This window comes from Dromiciops gliroides, chromosome 6 (assembly GCF_019393635.1).
Source record: "Dromiciops gliroides isolate mDroGli1 chromosome 6, mDroGli1.pri, whole genome shotgun sequence".
Taxonomy (NCBI): Eukaryota; Metazoa; Chordata; class Mammalia; order Microbiotheria; family Microbiotheriidae; genus Dromiciops; species Dromiciops gliroides.
This window is the reverse complement of record NC_057866.1, coordinates 105,171,056-105,196,449: the sequence shown is the minus strand read 5'-3', so window position 1 is coordinate 105,196,449 and position 25,394 is coordinate 105,171,056. Positions and strand designations below refer to the sequence as shown.

The 25,394-nt window shown below is 37.2% G+C and overlaps 1 protein-coding gene across 6 annotated transcripts in view; it reads right to left on the bottom strand.

Annotated features, from left to right (window-relative positions):
- Nucleotides 1-25,394, bottom strand: part of UEVLD (UEV and lactate/malate dehyrogenase domains) — a 73,217-nt gene that overhangs the window by 22,754 nt on the left and 25,069 nt on the right. For 5 of the 6 annotated variants that reach the window (XM_043973205.1, XM_043973208.1, XM_043973206.1 and 2 more), the window contains 3 exons: nt 25,081-25,216; nt 19,446-19,555; nt 11,079-11,181 (listed from right to left, as the gene is read on the bottom strand). In XM_043973205.1, coding sequence (XP_043829140.1) covers nt 11,079-11,181; nt 19,446-19,555; nt 25,081-25,216 — 349 coding nt within the window. Of the gene's footprint in view, nt 1-11,078; nt 11,182-12,016; nt 12,056-19,445; nt 19,556-25,080; nt 25,217-25,394 lie in introns of those variants that run through there. The other variant, XM_043973210.1, reaches the window with a different exon arrangement.

The following is a 25,394-nucleotide window of genomic DNA, read 5'->3' as shown; positions in this document are numbered from 1 at the left end:
ACTGCCCTACAAAAACAAACAAAACCCCCCCCAAAAAAAAGATGATGTCTGATCTCTTTAGTTCTATATTGTTATAATGTATATGAGGGTATGATTATGCTTCATAGAATTTTATAACTACCAGTGCTATACTTTCTCACAATGAAGAATATGTGTGAAGCAATAGTGCTTGTTACAGAATACATACATGCATATATGTTTATTTACAACTATTGTAATAAGTAAGGCCTTATTAGAAACTGTGAGATTTAAAATTGGATATTAGATCATAAATCTCCCCTACTTAACCCTTCCCTTAATTCATCTCCCAGACTAGTAAATGGAAGAAGCTTCTGCCTCCAGGCATGCAAAATTAAAGCAACAATTAGTGTTAGAACTGGGAAAAGCTGCAGGAATCTCTTCAGTCTTCTGATCTGCTGGTTGGGTAAGAAATTTCCCCTCCCTCTCCCTTTAACTGCTAAGTACTGGTGTACTGGCTGTGTTTTTCCTTTAAATTTTTTCGAATGGACCTTTTAAACTCCCTAATTACCCTATTTTTGATTTTAGTCTGTTTAACCAGACAAATGGGAGATAAGATCATGTTAATGCTTTGTTTTTGTGGATTTTCTATTTTTCTTTTTATTTTTGTTAAAAGAGCCAGCAACTTACTCACACAAGGAAATATCTCTCCCTCTCCCAACCATGCTTTTTCAGAGAAGCCTGAAGAGATTCCTGCAGCTTTTCCCAGTTCTAACACTAATTGTTGCTTTAATTTTGCATGCCTGGAGGCAATGACCCACCCTCTAGAAGCTTTTAATCCCCTAGCACCTAGAGGCAAAGTGGGAGAAGAGGAATCCAGGCCTGAGTTCAAAATCAAGTCTGATTCAAATTGCTCTGGTCCCTCCCCTCCTCCCCAGACCCCACCCTCTACTCCTCCCATGGCCAAGCCCATTACTTCCCCTGCCTGGGAAGTCCAGAGATCTGATGCGCATGCTCAACTTTCTGTAACTACATTTGCAGCTTCAGGCTCAGCCCTTCTCCAGCCTGGCTGTGCTTTTGAGACAATCTTAGAAAACTCTTTAAATTCCAGATATGCTCGTTTTGTTCATAATTTTGCTAACCTGCTTTTGTCTTTCATTAGTAATCTTATAAAGCATTTGTATGGTGAAAAGCCCGACAGACAATATAGAGGGGTTAAAGAAGAAAAACTTAAGCTGAATAAGAATGACAATCATCAACATAGTTCAAGACTCTGCTTCTTTTGGCATGGAAGGGTATATATTGTACAGGAATGTAGAAGTAAGCAGCAAGGTATTGATATGAGTATTGGGGATTTTAGATATCGGAATCAAAAGTGTTCTGAATTCACTCAGATTATTAATGTCAGTTCAGAGGTTACATAGGATTTCTATGCTATTACATCTACATTTTGAAATTAATGGTATGGGTTTATTTTCATAGAGATTTTCATGCTTTTGAGATTGTGTCTTATACTTAGTTTTTAAAACAAGGAGAATATTTGTAAAAGCTTTTTATAGTCATGTGATCAAGTTTATATTTTATAATACTCTTATTAATATTAAGTTCACATTCATTTAGTCCTAGTTTGAATTTCATTGTTTTTTATTGTTCCATGTGTATTTTCTTCTATTCGTTTATCTATCTAATTTTGAAAAATTGCAAGATGGTTTTGATTTCATAATACAATGTTAATTCTAGGAGTATTGTGCTCCCATATTCTGAGTTGTTTTTGTTTTTCTCAACTGATTATTTGATCAAACTCTTTAAAGCATTTCCCTGGCAAATTGGTTGCCATGGCAAGTGTAAATTGATTCTAGAAGTATTATTTTTGATAAGCATATTCCAAAAAAAAAAAAAAGAGGGGAACATTTGTAAAAGTTGTCTTTGAGATTGTGTTGTGCTTTAACTTGTATTTAAATATGTTCAGATTTTTCAAAAAAGTAATTGTATGCTAAGTAAAAAAAAAGGTATTATTTGAAATTGTTGCATAATTATATATTATATTCTGAGTCAAGATGTATTCACATTTTTTGCAATCATTTATTATCCTCAATTTTTAAATCCATATGAGACTTGGATTATGGGAACTTATCATTTAAGACATTAATTGCCTTTATTCTGAGTTATCAGATGCCAGTTGGCCAAGATGCCATCCAATCACAAGAGGAATACATGCAAGAGCAGACACTGAACTGTCACATGAGGGGAGACATGCATGAAGTCAAGGTATGGCCGAGGGAACGGCTTTTGACAAATGTTGAGGTTGGATTCTCTTGGTTTAATATTTTATTCTCTTTTTCCCCACAATATTGTACAGATGGCTGGAAGTATTCATCCCACCCATCTCACTTCTACACCTGGCTTCTATGCTCCCTCCTATATGCCTGATGCCATGGACATCTCAATCCCATGCATCTGATTAAGTCTGACTCAGTTTCTTCCAATATGTTTGGTGGCATGGACATATATTCCATCCACCTATTTTAAGCCTGGCATACTGTATGGGCAGTACATATTGCTCAAGTGTGGGAATGCTCATATCCCATCATTTCTCTTCTTTTATGGTAACCCCCATAATTATCTCAGGTGTCATGATAAATACAGTGTTGAATTTGGCCTTGACACCTGTTACCAATTATATTAGATTTTTTAATTTCTCATAATGGCATGAGGATAATTAGGCAGATGATGCAAAAAGTGATGAAACAAAGATAAAAAATTATTTTTAATAATTAATATCGCAGCAATTGTCTTCTCAATTACCCTCCATAAGGGGGGGACTATAGTAATATTATAATTTTAAAGAATGGTTCAATTTTTGTTTTATTATATGTTTCATGTGTAACAACTAAGATTCTGAATTCCCTTAGACATGTTTTTGAGAACTTTCATTGTTTGATTTGATTATTGACAAAGCTATTTTAAAGTTGTGTTAAGCTCAATTTTGTAGGAAATTTTCCTGGCTGATTACCAGCATCCACACATCAACCCCTGAAAAGACTTCCATTCCACGACTACACCTAGAGGACATCTGAGAAAAGACTTTCAGAGACTTTAAATGAACAGTTTTGATTTGTTGTTTTTGTTGTGTTTTTTTTCTCTTTCTGTTATAATATACACCATCTGTAACATGTATTCTCTGCAGAGGCCCTCCCTTTGCAAGACCAATGTCAAAGCGTCGGTTCATGAGGACAAAAAAAAAAATCACCCCTCTGGACAAAACTTTCCTCTCTTCCTTTTCTATATTGTTGTTCACATATTATTAGTTAGCAATAGTTATTATATTCTTTTTACTGTTCCGTCAAGGAAACATTTTCTTGAGGAACAACAGGGGGGACTGTAACGATTGGAATAACGCCACCTGCTGGATACTTACTGTAGAAGAGTTCTGCCCATGAAGCGAAGGTCTTTGAGGGCAAGACCAGGAGTCTTTTCTTTGGCGGGGAGGAAGTGACGCAGACTAGTGGGAGGAGGAAGGAAGAGACTGGCGCTGAGTCTCGGGCTCTTTCCTTTGGACTCTGGTGGAGAGCGGAGCTAGAAATGTGCTCTCCCTTTAATAGCTAGGAATTTAGGCCTTTTTCTCTCTCTTTACCAAATTCTTATTCTCCTTAATAAATGCTTAAAAGTCTAACTCTTGCTAAAGCTTATAATTTATTGGCGACCACTCATTAGATATTTTAGACAGTTTAGCTAGAATTTTAGCCCTTAACAAATCTTTGTATACTGGGAATTTATTCTCTCTTCCCATGAAATCTGAGTCAACATTCACATATAAAATCCAAGGGGAGAAAATAAAACAAAACAAGCACATTTATAAGGCATTTGATTTCTCTTATGGGAGAATAACCTAAAGCCATTCAACCTGGCATTTCTTCTGAATTCCCAGGGAATTCTATTTCAGTTGACATGTATTCTGTAAGTGTTTTTTGCTTTTATCCCTAAAAATAGCCCCCAAATTCTCCACTTTCTTTTCCTTGTAATATCACAAATACATTATTTAACTAGCCCTATGCTATATCATAGTACCTAGCTAATCTTGGGTAAATCAGGTAGCATGCCAGTCCCATACTCTCAAAAATCTCTTCTAATTACTGGGCCAAAGTGTAGCTTTCAAAGCTACAATTCCCTACCAATTACCATCCTGCAACCCCTGAAGAAGAGGAAGCTTGTATCTCCAACATGTCAGAAATGGGATTTTTCCTGTACAAAAAAGGAAAAAGTTGGGAAATCATATTTGGAACTGCTACCTCACTACAATCACGGTGTCTACCAGACCACTGTGTTAATCTGGATGACAATTTGAAGGCCCATATCATCTCACTCCTGTCTCCAGAAAGCTATAAATATTATTAAAAATATATTTTAGACACATAAACCTTTTAAATGAATTTCCTTTTATATATTTCCCTAATGTAGGTGTTTGGGTTACCACATAATCATAATTATTTGGAAATACAGTTTCAGCCAAATGAAACAACTGAATTGGGTAGAAGACACTAGTAAGTATTTCCAATTTTAAACTCTTCTTGAGTGGCCCTAATTTAGATATCTTACATAAATTCCAGACAAAAGAACTATTTCCTATCTATGATAAGGTTCTCCAAAATCTCCTTTTTGATTACTGTACTAATGACCTTGGAACACTACAACACTTCCTCAGTAATATCCATGGCAATGAAAAAGATTAGTCTAAAACAAAAGACAGATGTACATTTTGCCCATATTTTGATAAGCAGCCAAACCTGTATCCAAGTGAATTAGTCTACCAATGTGTATATTTCAGACATTAGTCCAGATGGACAATGAACTGGACCAAAAAATGAGTATAAAAAAGAGATCAGGATAAACTGTATTTGGGAAATTGTGTCATGCTTTCAATGATACTAAACTGTTGTTATGAAAATTCATCTCTTTAACACCAATATTCTCCCCTTGATCATCTCAGAAAAGAGACTTAAGAAAGCACAGTAATTAATTCAAGTCATAAAAAACAATGTATCCACTAGGGTACATACACTAAATGGTTCACTAGTGATTAGAAAGAGTGTTTCAAATAAATCAGGATATAACACAGGCCCTTGGGAAAATCTGGCTCCCCATGGCTATCCCAAAGGAGAATCCATATAAGGTCTGCCAAAAGATCACTAAGGCCACTAATCTCTCTGGAGACTTTCAAATGTCAGAAATGAAAATAAGCCATATACCATAATGAACTTTTACAAAGTATAGAACACCAAACCAAACCTACCCTGGATGAAATAAAAGGGAAGACACCCACATGGAGCATCATCTCCACTTTTGTGATTCTCTACCTAGGTGTGACTTCTTTTAGGTAATGTCTGTAATATAGCTATACTCTTTCTGGATTCAGTCACAGTTCCCATTAAGCAGTATCAGAAAAATTATTCATGACCACCCCCTTACAAATGGGAAATTTCCAAATTTTAATTCAATTAATATTGTTAAGCAACAATTATGTGAAAGACATGTTTACTTGACACATGTAATCTTGGACCTACCCATAAGAAACATTCCTGAGGTTTCTAAAAGGAGGTTTCTCCAAAAAGCCAGCTCAGTCCAGCTGATTTGACCCTGATCCCTCACTTCCTCCCAAACCACCACTTGGGTTGGGGAAATTAACCAGTCAGCCAACAAATATTTATGAAATAACTACTACGTTCCCGGCACTGTGTTAAGTTAATTAAAAAACAAATCAATTATCCCTTGAGAGAAAAGAAGGAAAGGCCAACCCCTACCTTTCCAAGAAATCTGTTCTCATTTCCCTTTGTACCCCTGTTCCTCTCTCCATCTTTCTAGGATTCTAGCATACTCTCACTATGCTGTGCAAATCCATTTCCCAAGTGCACCATGCTTAAAAATGATTTCTTACTCTCTCATCCTCCTAAGCCCATCAAAAGTTTTACTCTATTCCCTATGGATCTGAACCGGGTGTTAAATCCATTCCTAACCTGGCCCTTCCTGCCTTTCTAGTCTTCCTACACCTCACTTCCCCTCCACACACTTTTAGGTTTCAGTGACAGTAACTCCCTCATTCCATCTCCCATCCCTGGGCAACTTCACTGGTTATCCCTCATGCCTGGAATGCTCATCCTCATTTCGGCCTAGCTTCTCTGGTTTACTTCAAGTGTCGACTAACATACGCCCTTCTAAAAGAAGCCTTTCCAGACCACAGTGCCTGCCCTCAGAGATGTTCTCCAGTCTATCCTGTCTGTCTAGACCTTGTTTGTACACACTTGTCTGAATGTTGTTTCCCCATTACGTTATGAGCTCCTTGAGAGCACAGTCTGTCTTTGCCTTTCCTTATATCCCCAATGCTTAGCACTGGACTTGGCACAGCAATGAATATATGCTTTTGATTTGACTTGACTAATCCACAAGGCTATGAATCACTGAACATAGAGAAAAGAAGGTTTTCTCAGAATAAGCAGGGAAAAATGGATACCTGGTTACCAACCTGATAAAAACCAGCGCAGTAGCTCCTACTGAGCCTGATGAAAGATAGGCAATTTGATGCATCATTGGTAGAGACATGAAATTGTCCGTTCTCAAAAGTAATTTGGATTTATGTATACAGTAACTAAGATATCTATACCTTCTGACTCACAGACTCCACTAATAGAACATATTCCAAGGAAGTCAATAACAAAAGTCATCATATATACCAATAGCAGCACTTTTTGTATGCATACCGGACCAATAAGACTGATTGTTGTTGGGAAGGACTACCAGAGCTTGCATAGTCTTCAAAGAACTGAAGCTCCCCACCAGAAGGAGGTCCTAAAATCAAACTTTAGATAGCTTAAGTATAATGTCATAAAAATTGTGTGGGTCTCATTCAAACTAGAACCAGACATTCCTAATTCAGAAACAAATTCCATCAATGGGAGTAGTTAAGAGATGTAGGGAAACTGAACTACAAAATAATGTTTTTAAGGGCCAAAAATTAAAGTTAAGTTAACAAAATGAATAAAGTAGAGATTAACATGGGTTTTGCTGGGTGGTTAAAAAGAGAGTGGCCTCAAGAAAAAGCTAGAAGAGTGACCATCTACATAAACTATATTCAAAGTTTTTTGAGGTCAAGGACTGCATGTTAACCCCAATAACATCTAGCTCATTGCATCTGACACATTATAGGTGCTAAATGAATGTTTGTCAGATGAATATTGAAGGAATGGATAAAAATTCTTTGAGAATGAACATATGGGGGGCAGCTAGGTGGCGCAGTGGATAGAGCACCGGCCCTGGAGTCAGGAGGACCTGAGTTCAAATCCGGCCTCAGACACTTAACATTTACTAGCTGTGTGACCCTGGGCAAGTCACTTAACCCCAATTGACTCACTAAAAAAAAAAGAAGAAGAAGAAGAATAAACATATGGGGCAGCAAGGTGGTGCAGTGGATAAAGCACTGCCCCACCAAAAAAAAAAAAAAAGGAAGAAGAATGAACATATGAAAAAGCGAAGGATAGGTATAAAGCTAAAGCCTAACTATGGCATCATAACTCCCTGTCATCAATGAGTCTTCCAATTCTACCACTATGACACAATAAGCAAGGATTGGGCCACTTCCTACCCTTAAGTTCTGACATGAAATTTAATTTCCAAACCAAACAACATCCTAAAAAAAAATCACCTTTTCCCAACAACTACCATAACTATGTTTTATTTCATTCGTTAGCTGGGAATTCAGCTAAAAAAAGGATTCAAGTTAAATAGTTTGTTCATTCATTAAAGTATGTTACTAAGAGCTTACTATGCTATGTAGGGGACTACATTTTAGAAGGACAAAGTTGTTTTTTTTTAATTGAACTTTAGATGGTCTAGAAATATCAGATCTCAAGCTGTATTATAAAGCAATAATAATCAAAGCAATCTGGTACTGGTAAGAAATAGAAAGGTGAATCAGTGGAATAGAATAGGTACAAATTATACTACAGCAAATTACTATAGTAATCTAGTATATGATAAACCCAAAGGTCCAAGCTTTTGGAGCAAAAACTCATTATTTGAGAAAAACTGCTGGGAAAACTGGAAAATAGTATGGCAGAAACTGTATAGACTAATATCTCACACCACATACTAAAATAAGGTCAGAATGGGTATAGGATTTACACTTTGTGAGTGATACCATAAGCAAGTTAAGAGAGCATGGAATAGTTTGTCAGATTTATGGACAGAGGTCCAAAGAAGATATAGAGAGCAATACAAAATACAAAATAGATAATTTTGATTATATAAAATTAACAAGTCTTTGCACAGGGGCAGCTAGGTGGCGCAGTGAATAGAGCACTGACCCTGGATTCAGGAGGACCTGAGCTCAAATCCGGCCTCAGACACTAGACACTTACTAGCTGTGTGACCCTGGGCAAGTCACTTAACCCTCATTGCTCTGCCCCCCCCCCCAAAAAAAACACCAAAAAGTCTTTGCACAAACAAAACAAATGTAATCAAGATTATAAAGGGAAGCAGAAAACTGGGAAAGAATTTTTGAAACAAGTATCTCTGATAAAGGCCTCATTTCTCAAATATATAGAGAACTGAGTCAAATTTATAAGAATACAAGTCATTCCCTGATTGATAAATGGTCAAAGGATATGAACAAGCAGTTTTCAGATGAAGAAATCAAAGCTATCTATAATCATATGAAAAAATGCTATAGATCACTATTGATCAGAGATCAATATGCAAATTAAAACAACTCTGAGGTACCACCTTCACACTGATCAGAGTGATCAGAACAAAAATGGAAAATATTGGATGTTGGAAGGTGTGCATGGCTAATTTAACAGCCAGAGAACGCCAACTTCCATTCCTGCCCTCACTTTTAAGTCCGAGTACTGGAAGTTCCTCACGTTCTCCTCCCTAAAAAAGGAGGTCCTTCAAAAGCTGCTTCAGTAGCATGAGCAATCTCTCAAATGATTCAGCTAAAACTTCCAATAAACTGGATTCTCTATATCTTTACCACAAATAATTTTTACCACAAAGGGATGTGGAAAAACTGAGACGCCCTGATCCACTGTTGGTGGAGTTGTGAAAAGATCCAATCATTCTGGAGAGCAATTTGGAACTATGCCCAAAGGGCTATAGAACTGTGCATACCCATTCATCCAGCAATACCACTGCTAGGTTTATGTGCCAAAGACATCCCCAAAAAAGAGAAAAAGACCTATACGTACAAAGACATTTACAGCAGCTCTTTTTGTAGTGGCTAAGAATTGGAAATCAAAGGAATGCCCATCAATGCCAACAAGCTGTGGTATATGATGGTTATGGAATATTATTGTACTATAAGAAATGATAAGCAGGATGGTTTCAGAAAGGCCTGGAAAGATCTGTATGAACTGATGTATAGTAAAGTGAACAGAACCAAGAGAATATTGTACACAGTAACAGCTACGTTGTGTGATGATCAATTGTGATAGACAGCTCTTCTCAACAATACAATGATTCAAGACAATTCCAAAGGACTCATGATGGAAAAAGCTCTCCACATCCTGAAAAAGGAACTGTGGAATCTGAATGCTTACTGAACCATACTGTTTCTACTTTTTTTTGTTTTTCTTTTTTGAGGTTTTTCCCCTTTGTTCTTATTCTTCTTTCACAATATGACTAATACAGAAATATGTTTTATATATATATATATATATATATATATATAAAACCTATATCAGATTGCTTTGTCTTGGGGAGAGGGAAGGGAGGGAGAAAAATTTGGAACTCAAAATCTTTAAAAAACAAAAGTTAAAAAAAATGTTGAAAAACTATTTTTAAGGGGGCAGCTAGGTGGTGCAGTGGATAGAGCACCGGCCCTGGAGTCAGGAGGACCTGAGTTCAAATCTGGCCTCAGACACTTAATAGCTGTGTGACCCCGGGAAAGTCACTTAACCCCACTTGCCTCACTAAAAAAAAAAAAAAGAAAAAAAAGAAAAACTATTTTTACATGTAACTGAAAAATGATAAAATACTTTCTTAAGACTGAAAAAAAAAGAAACGACAAGCAGTATGATTTCAAAAAGGCTTGGAAAGACTTGTATGAACTGATGTATAGTGAAGTGAGCGGAACCAAGAGAACAATGTGCACAGTGACATCAATATTGTTTGATGAAGAACAGTGAATGACTTAACTATTCTTAGCAATACAATGATCCAAGACAATCCCAAAGAACTAATGATGAAGCATACTATCAACCTCCAAAGAAAGAACTGATATTGAACACAGACTGAAGCATGCTATTTTTCACTTTCATTTTTTTCTTTTACTCAAGCTTTCTTATACAAAATGACTAATATGATAATGTTTTACATGATCGCACATGTATTACCCATATCTGATTGCTTGCCACCTCAGGGAGGGGGAAGGTGAGGGAAAGGAGGGATAGAATGTGCAAACTCAAAACTTTAAATAAAAATGTTTGGGGCAGCTAGATGGCGCAGTGGATAGAGCACCGGCCCTGGAGTCAGGAGGACCTGAGTTCAAATCTGGCCTCAGACACTTAACACATACTAGCTGTGTGAACCTGGGCAAGTCACTTAACCCCAATTGCCTCACTAAAAAAAAAAAATGTTTATTACTTTTTAAAAAATTGACCTTTAGAAACATTTTTTTCTTTTTTTAAATAAAATCAACACTGGCTAATACATAAACAGTTTCTTTGGCTCCTGGGAGACTTGCATTGTATTTCTACGTAACTCAATTTCATCCTCCTGTAAACAGGGCAAAAGCTGGATCAAAGTGTGGCTTGAACAAAAGTATCTCAGCAGCTGTTGCAACCTGAAGCACTAATAGATGCTGTAGTGGGGATCATATCCTCATGACTGAGTTGTTTGCAAAGAGGCAAGACTGGGTAGTAAAAAAAAATCAATAGGCTGAGAATGAGACCTGGGTTCTAATTCCAGTTCCATCATTAACTGGCTGTGAGACTGGGCAAGTCACTTAACCTCCCCCAGTCTATTTCCTCTGTTCTAAATAATATCTAAAATGTTCCCTTTCTCCTTGAAAATTCTTCAAATTGAATATTGAAGGACATGTGGCAAGTTTCTCTCAAAAAGAAGAGCAATACCTTTGCTGATTTCCACATTCTGCAGCTCAAAAATGTCCATGTCCATCGTTCCTCCTTTTATTCCTTCTGAGGATTCGATAAGGACCACTTTGTCTGCAATACCCTGTGTAAAAAAAAAAAAAATCAGTACTGCAAGAAAACAATGGAAATCACCTCAGAAATGATCAGGTTCAGCCTTTTCCTTAAGATGGTGCTGAAGGCGAAGAAGGAAGTGGTTGTTCCCCCCAAGATGGAAGCCAAGGCCAAGGCCTTGAAGGCCAAAAAGGCAGTACTGAAGGGTGTACACAGCCACAGAAAGAAGAAGATCCGAACATCCCCACCTTCCGGCGACCCAAGACTCTAAGACTTGGAAGGCAGCCCAAGTACCCTCGGAAAAGTGCCCCGAGGAGAAACAAGCTTGCCCACTGTGCTGTCATTAAGTTTCCCTCGACCACCGAGTCTGCTCTGAAGAAGAGAGAGGACAACACCCTCATCTTCATTGTGGATGTCAAGGCCAACAAGCTTCAGATCAAGCGAGCCATAAGAAGCTTTATGACATCGATGTGGCCAAGGTCAACACACTGATCAGGCCGGATGGAGAGAAGAAGGCCTGTGTCTAACTGGCTCCAGACTTAGGATGCTTTGGATGTTGCCGACAAAATTGGAATCATCTAAATGGTGTCCACGGCAGCTAGGTGGTGCAGGAGGACCTCAGTTCAAATGTTACCTCAGACACTTGACACTTATGGCTGTGTGACCATGAGCAACTCACTAAACCTGCATTGTTCTGCATACAATACATTGTCGGCCTCTACAATAAAGAAAATTTCCAGTAAAAAAAAAAAAAGAAAGAAAAGAAAAAAAGGGGCGGCTAGATGGCGCAGTGGATAAAGCACCGACCCTGGAGTCAGGAGTACCTGAGTTCAAATCCAGCCTCAGACACTTAATACTTACTAGCTGTGTGACCATGGGCAAGTCACTTAACCCCAATTGCCTCACTAAAAAAAAAAAAAAGAAAAGAAAGAAAGAAATGATCAGGTTCAGAACTTAACACATTTCAGAACAAGAAATAGCAACACTTATAACTCAATACAAACAGATCCCATGTGATATGTGAAGATGAAAAAGATGTCCTCTCTGCAAAATAACAAAAATGCCAAAAGACTAGCAACTGAACAACTGATGAATACAAAAATTAAGGAATGTGATCCATTCAGTCTGGTTGCTAAAAACCTGGGTTCTGGGAGGGTTTAAATCAAAGACCCCAAATCTAGTCTATCTGTTGACAGAATAGGCTAGCCTTCAAAAATACATTTAAAAAATCACGTGGAGGGGGCAACTAGGTGTCGAAGTAGGAAAAACACCGGCTCTGGATTCAGGAGGACCTGAGTTCAAATTTGACTCCAGACACTTTACACTTATTAGCTGTGTGACCCTGGGCAAGTCACTTAATGTTCATTGCCCCGAAAAAACAAAAACAAAAATCACATGGAGAATGACATGAGGAGAGTGAACAAATTTTTGCTGCTTTTAGGAATATGTCTTCCTTCTGAAATAAAAATGTCCATTTTGAAAGACCAAAAAACGTTTGTTGAATGAATGAATGAGTGGTAGTTTCCTACCAACCTCATGGAGTAAGACTGATGGATAACCAGAGTTATTAGTTTTCTTTCAGGCTCAACTGAAGTAACACATTCTGTGGAAAGCCTTTGCTAGTTACCTTGGTTGTAAGTGATCTTTTCTTCTGCAAATTATTTTGTACTGATTTATCTATGTACTGTAGCTTTCCCCACACCTCTCCAAGGAATGGAAGCTCCTTAAGTATTTCATTTTGTCTTTTGTATCTCCAGTGCTTTGTCCATAAGTGCTTAATAAATGCTTTCTGAATTGAAATTAATTTCTTTTTATACTAAATACTATCTATGCAAGTAGTGAATTTTTGACTAAAATAGAAACTGTCAAAAACAAGTATAATAACTATGACAGCAATAAGTACAAAACAATTATCACATTATTCTAACACAGCTCAATAATCATGTCAGAATCCCTTCAAATGACCTCTTGACAATAAAGTAAAAATGACACGGAAGGGAAGGAAAGGGAATAAGCATTTATATAGCAATTACTACATGCCAGGCATTGTGCTAAGAACTTTCTACAAGTATTACCTCACTTGATCCTCACAAAGACCCTCTGAGATAGGTGCTACCATGATCCTCATTTTACAGTTAAGGAAACTGAGGCAAAAGAGGTTATGAAATATGCCCAGGGTCATACAACTAAGTAAGTGTCTGAGGCTGGATTTGAACTGAGGTCTTCCTGACTTCAAGCTCAGCTTTTCATTTATCCATTGCCCCAACAGCTGCCTCTAAGAATGCTCTTCTTCTTCTTGGCATGAGCTATTGTCTTGGATAGATCTAGTCAGTCTCCGCAGTAATTGGGAGCCTACACCTATAAGGGCTTGAGATAACAACAGTATTGCAATGGTAGGAACAGAATTCTTGTAGGTTTCACACAGGACAATGGAGAAGTACATGGTGGGAGAAAGCAGACTGTAGTATAAAAGCAATAAAGAACTATGCAGTAGCATAAAAGATATCAAAGACATGTATGAAGTGGGCCACTCACGGGGAAGAATAATCAATAGATGACCCATCCCTAGAACGTCATGGTGGGGTAGAGGAGGACCCCCAGCACACTAAGTAGTCTCTTGGTGGAGGATTTATGGGAGGACAAGGACAAGAATTAGTCTGGATAAAAAGGTCTGGATGGGTTGTGATTTTACTATTAAAGAGAATGCCCACATTCACCAACATATGGGAGAAAATGAACAGAAGCAAAAATGTTTAAAGGTGATTTACTAATGGATGACTGTTGGGGCAGCTAGGTGGCGCAGTGAATAGAGCACCGGCCCTGGAGTCAGGAGGACCTGAGTTCAAATCCGGCCTCAGACACTTAACACTTACTAGCTGTGTGACCCTGGGCAAGTCACTTAACCCCAAATGCCTCACTAAAAAAAAAAACAACAACTAATGGATGACTGTTAACTGCCAATAATACAATACTATATCAATACAACCCCAAATCACTCTCATACTACATGGCTTTTGCTAATTTAAGGTCCTACACCTAAACACCAAGAAGTCAATCATTAAACAGATTCTGTATTTTATCCAGCAGAGAAACAACCTTGAGCCTTGGATTTCCATAACAAAGTATGATTCAAGGACTAAGGATCATAGATTTAGAGCTGGCATGGGTTCTAAGGCCAAAAATCTAATCTTCACATTTTACAAATGAGGAAACTGAGGCAAAAAGATATTAAGTGATTTATCCAGGATCTCACAGTCAAGGAAGTATTTGAGACAAGATCTGAATTCAGGTCTTACTGATTCCAAGACCAGCACTCTATCCACTAACCACCATGCCTAATTAGGTCCTCAGAGCCCTAACAATTCTGGTACAACCTTCAACCCTAAATCTTTTACTTTTGTTGAATTTATGTCCAGATTGCTTATAGAGACAAGTGAAGTTGCTTAGCACTTTTTCAACCAATACTTAAAAAACAAATGTTCAACTAAGTAAGCTGCATTCTTTATTTTCAATCAATACTCATTCATCAAGAACAGTATTCTAAAAATAACAAAAATCTCCTCAAGATGATGAAAATTATAAATACTTCAGCTCTCAAAAAGAAAAAAAATCTCCTTGCTATTGGAATCAACAGAAAATGTTGGTTCAGAGAGTAAAGGGCAGGGTGAGGGGAAGATGGGGAGGTTAGATTGTAAGTTCCTGGGGAGCAGGGACTATTTGTTGTTGTTTTTAATCCCCAGGGTTGTGAGATTTAAAATTGGATATTAGATCATAAATCTCCCCTCTTTAACCTTTCCCTTAATTTATCTCCCAGACTAGTAAATGGAAGAAGCTTCTGGTTTTCTAGTTAGAGCTTTTATTGTTATGGTAGTCACAAGGTGATGTTGATTAGAAGGATAGGAAAGTAGAAATACAATACAAATCGTCTTAAGTCTAGGCTTAGTCTATATTCCGTATAAAACTCACCAAAAGCCAAAGGCCACCTTTGGGGAGAGAGAGAGACCGTGTCAAGCGCGTGCTGCTGCTAACCGCGAGCCGGGCCCACTCGAACTCTCGTCAGCATCAGCCTGTGCAGCGCAGTCAGGAGACCAGCAGAGCAGGAAAAAGTCCCCACTTCTGTTCTCTCCTTGCCTTTTAAGCTCGCACCCCAGAAGTGGAGTGCTAGCAGGCAGTCTGACATGCGCAGCAGGCGGACTGGCAGGTGCGTAGCTCATGCCATTGGTCTCCTCCCCGAAAGGGTGGTCCCTGAAAAACTGGCGTCTTTCAGTTAACCTAACCGACTGTTAAAAACTTTCATTTTTTTTTTTTACCACAGGGTTTAGCAGTGTCTGGCACACAGTGGGTGCTTAATACTTATTGATTGGTTGATTGATAGAGGGACATCTCTATGGTAATTAATTTAGGTCAACTTCATCTTAGAAGAATATGCACAAGAATAGGGGATATGACATATGTAGTCAGAAGCAGTACCATTTATATTTATTTTTTGCCAAATGAATTCTAAAGAAATACCATGACAAAAGAGGGGCAAAGGTACTTGATTAAACTTGATCATGTATCATTTATTTGTTGATCCTATTTATAATTGATTTTGTCTACTCCTTAAGTCATACTTCTTTGTCTCTGAACTTAGTTCAGATTTTAATTGGCCTGTAATGGGTTAAGTTTAAAAATCCAGCTCTTCTCATTTCAAGGAATTTAACTGACCTTGAAGAAAATAAGTGAAAACAAGGGAATAGGACCTAATACCTTTACTCCACCAAGTTATCCTTCAAGGATGTCTGGTTTGCTGTCTAAAAGTCTGAGCTGTTAACTTGTACCTATCCTTGAACAATGAGCATGTCTTACTCTCAAGAAAAAAGAATAGACATCATTGCTAGCCCCCATAAACAAACTTTCAATCAGTCATGTTGTTCCCTGAACCTCAGCTCTAATCAATCATGTTGCCCTTACTCCCATGATGTCATCTATCCTGCTGTGTTCTTTTGTACCACCATTGATGGTAAATTATTTAACTTGAAAAGGCTATAAGCCAAGACTGAAGTGGAGGGAGAGTTGGCATGTGACTTGTTCACAGATGACTGTGCACTCAGTGCAGCCTCTGAGGCTGAGATGCAACAGAGTATGGATGAATTCTCTGCCACTTGTGCTAATTTTGGCCTGACAACCAACATGAAGAAAACAGAGGTTCTCCACCAGCCAGCACCACACCATCCATATATGGAACCATTAGTTACAGTAAATGGGGAAATATTGAATGCTATGGATAAGTTCATTTACTTGGCAGTATACTTTCCAGGGATGTACACATGATGATGAGGTTGACACACACATTACCAAAGCTAGCTAGCTCAGTGTTTGGGGAGTCTCCAAAGGAAAGTGTGGGAGAGAAGTATCAGACTGCCTACCAAACTGAAGGTCTACAGAGCTGTTGTGCTGACCTCATTGTTGTATGCCTGTGAAACCTGGACAGTCTAACAGCGCCATGCCTGGGAACTAAATTGATTCCATTTGAATTGTCCTAGGAAGATTCTGAATATCACCTGGAAAGATAAGGTAGTGGACACTGAGGTCCTTTCTCAAGCTGAACTGACAAGCATTCAAACTCTGCTGCAGAGAGCACAACTCCAGTGGGCTGGCCATGTTGTTCAAATGCCAAAAGTCCACCTGCCTAAAGACTACTTTATGGAGAACTCACACAAGGCAAGCACTCACATGAAGGTCAGAAGAGGCAGTACAAGGATGCTCTCGAGGTCTTTCTGAAGAACTCTGGAATTGGTTGCAAGGTATGGGAGACACTGGAGCAAAGCAGAATTGCAGTAACTCAAAAGAAATGTGAGATTTACAAATTTAGAGATGTGTCCACTCCAAATGTTCATATGGACAATTTTGGGCAGGGCAATGAGGGTTAAGTGACTTGCCCAGGGTCACAAAGCTATGTAAGTGTCAAGTGTCTGAGGTCGGATTTGAACTCGGGTCCTCCTGAATCCAGGGCCAGTGCTTTATCCATTGTGCCACCTAGCTGCCCCATAAGGACTACTTATACCCAACCTATGGTATAGCCTTCCAAGATCATACTAGTCTGAGTGGACACAGTTGGATACACTGTACCTTGATCCTAACATAGTGATGTCATTTTGGTCCTCTTTGAGAACAAAGCACAACCAGCTCCCAAAAACCTATAATCGGGGAACTGTCCTTTTGCTTAGGGTCTTTGACATAAATGGAGGCAAGCCATTGACTCATTTATTGGCAGGCAGCATGCTTCTGTTAATAAATGTTACCTTGCTTGGAGATTTGACTCATCTTACCCTTTTGTTAAACTCCAATCGCAACAGATTAGACCTATGATTTCACCAATACAGAGAACAGGATCCTAGATGAAGAAACTCCCTTCATCAACAAATGTAGGTCAACAGGTACTCTGAAATTTATAGTCTTAGAGACAGAGAACTGCCTCAAGCACTGAGAGATTAATAAATGACTGGTCCAGGGTCATACAGACAGCATAAGGGGAGGGGAGGCCATCAGTTTCAAATCCTCCAGGCTCCAAGGCCAGCTCTCTATCCATAAAGCTACGGTGATTCTTAGAAATGAACAGTGTGAGCCTATTACCTTCTATATGTAACTCTTATATAATTATATGAGTTTTGTTCTTAATTTTCTGGTTCTCATATTTAATTCAAAGTTATTCAAAGAAGTAAGACCTATTGGCCTGGGACTATATAAACCTTGGTTAAAAACTAAGAATTCAAAGGGCAAATAAGTATGTTAATAAAAATGAAAAATATACCTCCCATTTCTAGGGAGATATAAGTAATTTTCCTAAGGGTGTACTCTTCATTGAGACTAGGTATAGTGAAGAAATAAAATATAACTGTGTGTAAACAGTAAAGCCAAAAGGCCCCACTCACTGCTGTAAAAACTATTTGTTGTCTACAACTCTGAATAAATAGTTGCCTCAACCCAGCTACCTCACTTAGATCAAGTGACTTCTTTTACAAATGTAAAAATATTTGCTCACTTCCTCTTCTTTTGCCCCTAGAACAGGAAATGCTTTCTGATTCAAATAACAAACCCCACCTGCAAGACTAATATTCTCTGAGTCTTCCCCTTTTCCCTAGGCAGATTCCCCCTTTCTCTACTCTATCCCAATACTGATATGAGATGGTTAGACACTCTACTTTTGAATCCTAAGCTGCCCTAAGAGGCTGCTAATTGCCATTTATTCTAAGTGCACCTGGAGATGAAAACAAACCAAATTTGTACCCAAGGAAGGTGAAGCAGTTATCAACTAATAAATCTGTTTCTTTTCATTCTAGCTACTCTGTTAGTTGACCAGTGGATCCAGCTGGTGGATGCAATTCTCCCTGGAAACTCCTGGAATTCAGGCTAAGAAATCCCCTAATGGATCTTTACTTTGACATTGGACAAATAGCTTAGCACACTTTTTAATCCGTCTTAGAAGATGGATTTAACTCATCTGAACACAATTTACAAAGTGAAGAAACAGTGAAAGGGGCATGAACTCAACAACTTAGTGGGGCAGCTATGTGGCACAGTGGATAAAGCACTGGCCCTGGATTCAGGAGGACCTGAGTTCAAATCCAGCCTCAGACTCTTGACACTTACTAGCTGTGTGACCCTGGGCAAGTCACTTAACCCTCACTGCCCAGCCAAAAACCAAAAAACAACAACAAAAAGAAGCACAGCTTAACTGCATGCTGTATTTCACTCACAAAATATAGATAAATAAATCATAAGCTATCAAGTCAGGGTTAACAGTATCAAAGTATGATAATTAAGGAAACAGCTGAGACATGCCACAAAGGCTGGACTATGTATAGCCTGAAAAAAAAAAAAAGGGCCATATCTAAAAACAAAGTCACCATTTTCTAAAATGTTAATTTCAGAAAGAGCTAAAACAAGTGAAAACCAAGGGAGAAGGATGATATTAGATTGGCAAGCTCAATAAAAGCCAAATGATCCACAAAAGAATCTATGTGACTAAATTCAGTTGCTGCTTTTCTTTTGATTATAATGAGGACATTGTTCAAATGACTATCTCAAAGCATATTCCATGACTAACTGCTAATTGTGCAACATCATTGTTAAAAGCTTTCAGCTGTTTTTAATCAACTTAGTAAATATATTTTAAGGGAAAAAGAGGTAAATTTGTAAGTTAAATTGAAACTTTTTTTTTGCATATCAAATATCTGAATTGAAATAAAAGTATAGCAGAAACTAACACATTCAACAATGACATTAGTAATCTTTAAGATAAAATTCTTATACCTTTGCTAAAATTGCTAATACACAAGCAACTCCCAACTCTCCACTTCCAACCACAGTAACTTTGTTGACACTTTTGTTTTCTTGATTTTTTGACTGTATGTCTGAGGTACCTAAAAAAAGAGATGAATTTGTTAGCAAAATTCTAAAATGATAGAGAAATTCGTTGATGTTTTTCTTTTTTTCATTATGAACTAACAAGCACTAAACAAAATGTGAATTTCCAAATACACAGTAGAAAAGAAAATGCGTATTACTACACATGAAACTATAAATTTGTATTATGTACAGTTTGCTTTTCTTGAATTTTCAAATACATAATAAATTCAACATCTAACTTTCAAAGCTTTCCTCCTTAGCTGTGACTCTTTCTGGTCATCCTTCTATTGTCTTCTGTACATTTTTTCAAAACCTTAATGACCTTTTTTTTCTTTTTTCTTTTTTTTTGATAACCTATCCCAAAAGCCCCCTTCTTCCTACTATCCAGGCCCTAAATCAAACAATAACAACAAAAGCAAAGACCTAGTAGTAGCAAATATAGTCAAACAAAAAAAATTCCCACTTTGGATATGTCCAAAATATTATATCTGACTCTGAATCTTGTGTCTTATTATATTTTTCAAAGTCTATCATACCTCAGAAAATGAGACAAAATTGATCGAATCTAGATTTTTGAGTTTCAAAAAGCATTAGTCCTAAGAAATAATATCTATACTTGTTTGCCTGGCACCTTAACTTATAAAAAATACTTTCATCACAATACATTTTGTCAACTTGTTGTGACAAAACCCTTGTCACAGAAGCCAGTCTTCAAACAGTTGATGGTGATCCTTTGTATGACCATACTCATACATCTATCACAATTCCTAATTATGAGATAAGAAAGTCTCTAAAAGAAGGTATCATTTATACTTAGAAAATAAAAATGTAAAGGATTTTAGTAATATCTGTAATACACATATGTTTAATTCATCATCTTACTAAATTTCTAAAACCAGACAAAACCACCTGACAACTTGGTTTTCGATAAGTATCATATTCACATAGGAGAAAAAAATAGAAATCTGCCAGCTTATCAGAAGGGAAAGTGCCAGTACAGTGATGCTGAACATGGCTTATATAATCTTAAAAATGTGTGATTGTTTTATATTTTATTTTTATTTATTTTTTTTAAATCTCAATAATATTTTATTTTTTCCACTTACATGTAAAGATAGTTTTCAACATTTGTTTTTATAAGATTTTGAGTCCCAAATTTTTCTCCCTCTCTCCTTTCCCTCTCCCCTCCCCAAAACAGAAAGCAATCTGATAAAGGCTGTATATGCACTCACATTAAACATATTTCTGCATTAGTCATGTTGTGAAAGAAGAATCAGAATAAAAGGGGAAAATTCAAAAAATAAAAAAAAACAAAATAAGTAGAAATAGTTTGGTTCAATCTGCATTCAGATTCCACAGTTCTTTTTTCTGGATGTGGAGAGCATTTTCTATCATGAGTCCTTCGGAATTATATTGAATCATTGAATTGTCTTGGATCATTGTATTGCTGAGAAGAGCCAAGTCTATCCCAGTGGATCATTACACAATGTTGCTGTTACTGTGTACAATGCTCTCCTGGTTCTGCTCACTTCACTCAACATCAGTCCACTTAAGTCTTTCCCAAGTTTTTCTGAAATCTGCCTGCTCATCATTTCTTACAGCACAATAGTATTCTATTACATTCACATACCACAATTTGTTCAGCCATTCCCCAATTGAAGGGCATCCCCTAGATTTCTAATTCTTTATCACCACAAAGAGAGCTGCAAGAAATATTTTTGTACATGTGGGTCCTTTTCCCTTTTTTATGATCTCTTTGGGATACAGACCTAGTAGTGGTATTTCTGGGTCAAAGGGTATGCACAGCCCCAGAGCCATTTGGGCATAGTTACAAATTGCTCTCCAGAATAATGCATTAGTGTTCTAATTTTTCCACTTCTCCAATATTTATTATCTTCCCTTTTTTGTCATATTAGCCAATCTGATAGCTGTGAGGTGATACCTCAGAGTTGTTTTAATTTGCATTTCTCTAATCAATAGTGATTTAGAGCATTTTTTCATATGGCAATAGGTAGCTTTGATTTCTTCATCAGAAAACTGCCTGTTGGGGCAGCTAGGTGGCACAGTGGATAGAGCACTGGCCCTGGAGTCAGGAGTACCTGAGTTCAAATCCTGCCTCACACTTAACACTTACTAGCTGTGTGACCCTGGGCAAGTCATTTAACCCCAACTGCCTCACCAAAAAAAAAAAAAAAAAAAGAAAAAAAAGAAAGAAAAAGAAAACTGCCTGTTCATATCCTTTGACCATTTCTCAACTGGGGAATGACTTGTATTCTTATAAATTTGATTTAGTTCTCTATATATTTTAGAAATGAGGCCTTTCTTGGAAATACTGGCTGAAAAATTGTTTCCTAGTTTTCTGTTTTCCTTCTAATCTTGGCTGCATTGCTTTGTTTGTACAAAAACTTTTAAACTTTAATGTAATCAAAATGATCCATTTTGCATTTCATAATACTGTCTATCTCTTGTTTGGTCACAAATTCTTATCCTCTTCATACATCTCAGAGGTAAACTATTCCTTCCTCTCCTAATTTGCCTATGGTATCACTCTTTATGTCTAAATCATGTACCCATTTTGACCTTATTTTGGTACACGGTGTAAGATGTTGGTCTATGTATGCCTAGTTTCTGCCACACTATCTTCCAGTTTTCCCAGCAGTTTTTGTCAAATACTGAGTTCCTATCCCAGAAGCTGGAATCTTTGGGTTTATCAAACAGTAGATTGACTAATATGACAAAAAAGGAAGATATAGTAAACTGATATGTCAGGTGGTACCTCAGAGTTGTTTTCATTTGCATTTCTCTAATCAATAGTGATTTAGAGCATTTTTTCATATGGCAATAGATAGCTTTGATTTCTTTATCAGAAAACTGCCTGTTCATATCCTTTGACCATTTTTCAACTGGGGAATGACTTGGATTCTTATAAATTTGATTTAGTTCCCGATAAATTTTAGAAATGAGGCCTTTATCAGAAGTACTTGCTATAAAAATTGTTTCCCAGCTTTCTGCCTCCCTTCTAATTTTGGATGAATTGTTTCTGTTTGAGCAAAAACTTTTTAATTTAATGCAATCAAAATCACCCATTTTGCATTTCATAATATTCTCTCTCTTGTTTGGTCATTAACTATTCTTCTTTCCAAAGATCTGAGAGGTAAACTATTCCTTCCTCTCCTAATTTACCTATGATATCACCTTTTATGTCTAAATCATGTACCCAATTTGAGCTTATTTTAGTATAAGGTGTAAGATGTTGGTCTATGCCTAGTTTCTGCCATACTATCTTCCAGTTTTCCCAGCAGTTTTTGTCAAATACTGAGTTCCTATCCCAGAAGCTGGAGTCTTTGGGTTTATCAAACAGTACATTACTAAAGTCATTTACTACTGTGTCTCCTGTACCTAACCTATTCCATTGATCCTCCACTCTATTTCTTAGCCAGTACCAAATAGTTTTGATGACTGCAACTTTATAGCAGATCTTCAGATTTGGTACAGCTAGCCAACCTTCCTGTGCACTTTTTTTTCATTAGTTCCCTTGATATTCTTGAACTTTTGTTTTTCCAGATGAATTTTGTTATTATTTTTTCTAGCTCTATAAAATAATTTTTAGATAGTCTGATTGGTATGGCATTGAATAGGTAAATTAATTTAGGTAGAATTGTCATTTTTATTATATTAGCTTGGCCTATCCATGAGCAATTGATATTTTTCCAATTATTTAGATCTAATTTGATTTTTGTGAAAAGTGTTTTGTAATTGTGTTCATAGAGTTCCTGGGTTTGCCTTAGCAGGTAGACTCCCAAGTTCTAAATCACTATTGATTGGAGAAATGCAAATTAAAACAACTCTGAGGTACCACTTATCAGATTGGCTAATATGACAAAAAAGGAAAATAATAAATGTTGGAGAAGTTGTGGAAAAATTGGAACACCAATGCATTGTTGGTGGAGCCGTGAACTGATCCAACCATTCTGGAGAGCAGTTTGGAACTATGCCCAAAGGGCTATAAAGCTGTGCATACCCTTTGACCCAGCAATAGGTCTTTTTCCCAGGGAGATCATGGAAAAGGGAAAAGGACCCACATGTACAAAAATATTTATAGCTGCTCTTTTTGTGGTAGCAAGGAATTGGAAACTGAGGGGTTGCCCATCAACTGGGGACTGGCTGAACAAGTTGTGGTATATGAATGTAATGGAATACTATTGTTCTGTAAGAAATGATGAGCAGTCAGATTTCAGAGAAACTTGGAAGGACTTGCATGAACTGATGCTGAGTGAGAGGAGCAGAACCAAGAGAACATGGTACACAGTATCAACAACATTATGTGTTGATCAACTGTTGATAGACTTGATTCTTCTCAGCAATACAATGGTCCAAGATAGTTCCAAAGGACTCATGATGGAAAATGCTCTCCAAATTCAGAAAAAAAAAAAAAGAACTGTGGAATTAGATGCAGATCGAACCATACTATTTCTATTGTTTTTTTGTTGTTGTTTTCTTTTTTGAGGTTTCTCCTTTTTGCTCTGATTCATCAATAAAACGAGGATAATAATTATACCACTTCCCTCATAGGCTCGTTGTGAAGAAAATTATTTGTGACTTTCAAGTCCTATTTCAGCACGAGTTGTTTTTATAAGAACATTGATGGACTTTTTAAATAACATGACTAATACATAAATATGTTTAATGTGATTATACATACATAACCTATATCAGATTACTTGCTGTCTTGGGAAGGGGGGAGGGGGGGGAGGGAGAAAAATTTGTAATTAGAAATCTTATAAAAACAAATGTTGAAAACTAACTCTAAATTTAACTGGAAAATAATAAAATATTTAAATGGAAAAAACAACAGTAGATTACTATAGTTGTTTACTACTGTGCCTTCAGTGCCTAATCTATTCCATTGATCTACCATTCTATTTCTTAGCCAGTACCAAATAGTTTTGATGACTGCCAGTTTATAGTATAGCTTCAGATTTGGTATAGCTGTGATGGTTTTGGTTTTGGGTTTTTGGGGGTTTTTTTTGCCCAAGGTCACACAGCTAGTAAGTGTCAAATGTCTGAGGCCAGATTTGAACTCAGGTACTCCTGAATACAGGGCTGGTTCTTTATCCACTTTGCCACCTAGCTGCCCCTATAATGGTTTTTTAATACAAGTACTGCTATGCTTCCAACTACATAGGACCACTTTTCTAATAACTGTTATAAGAAAAATATTTATATGCATATATATATATAAATTACATTATCTGATATTACTCATACAGACATGATACACAGCAACTTTTCATTAAAAATATAAGGGGGAGGGGGCAGCTAGGTGGCGCAGTGGATAGAGCACCGGCCCTGGAGTCAGGAGTACCTGAGTTCAAATCTGGCCTCAGACACTTAACACTTACTAGCTGTGTGACCTTGGGCAAGTCACTTAACCCCAATTGCCTCACCAAAAAAAAAAAAAATATATAAGGGGGAGAAAGAGAATGACAGTAGGGGCTTCAAAGTTCCAGGCATTTTGATTTCTTACAAGAATACAAACCTTGAGTGATCTTTGAAATATAGGCTAGCAATTCTACCTGCTGAGCCTCATCAGTAGAGGATAAGGAATACAGAGGAAGTTCCTCCTGAAACTTGATAATCATTTCTCTGATTAACCCAGTGATGACTGATTTAGGCTAGGAAACAAACATAAGGAGAATAGTTAACATCTCTAAGACCTAGGGGTTCCATAATTATGATAAAAAAAATTATCAAGGTTAGTAATCACAGGGAAGCACAGAATAAAAACTTTAAATCAGCATGAATTTACATTCAAATAAGTAATAGCTTCAAATAACTTAGAACAGGGCTTCT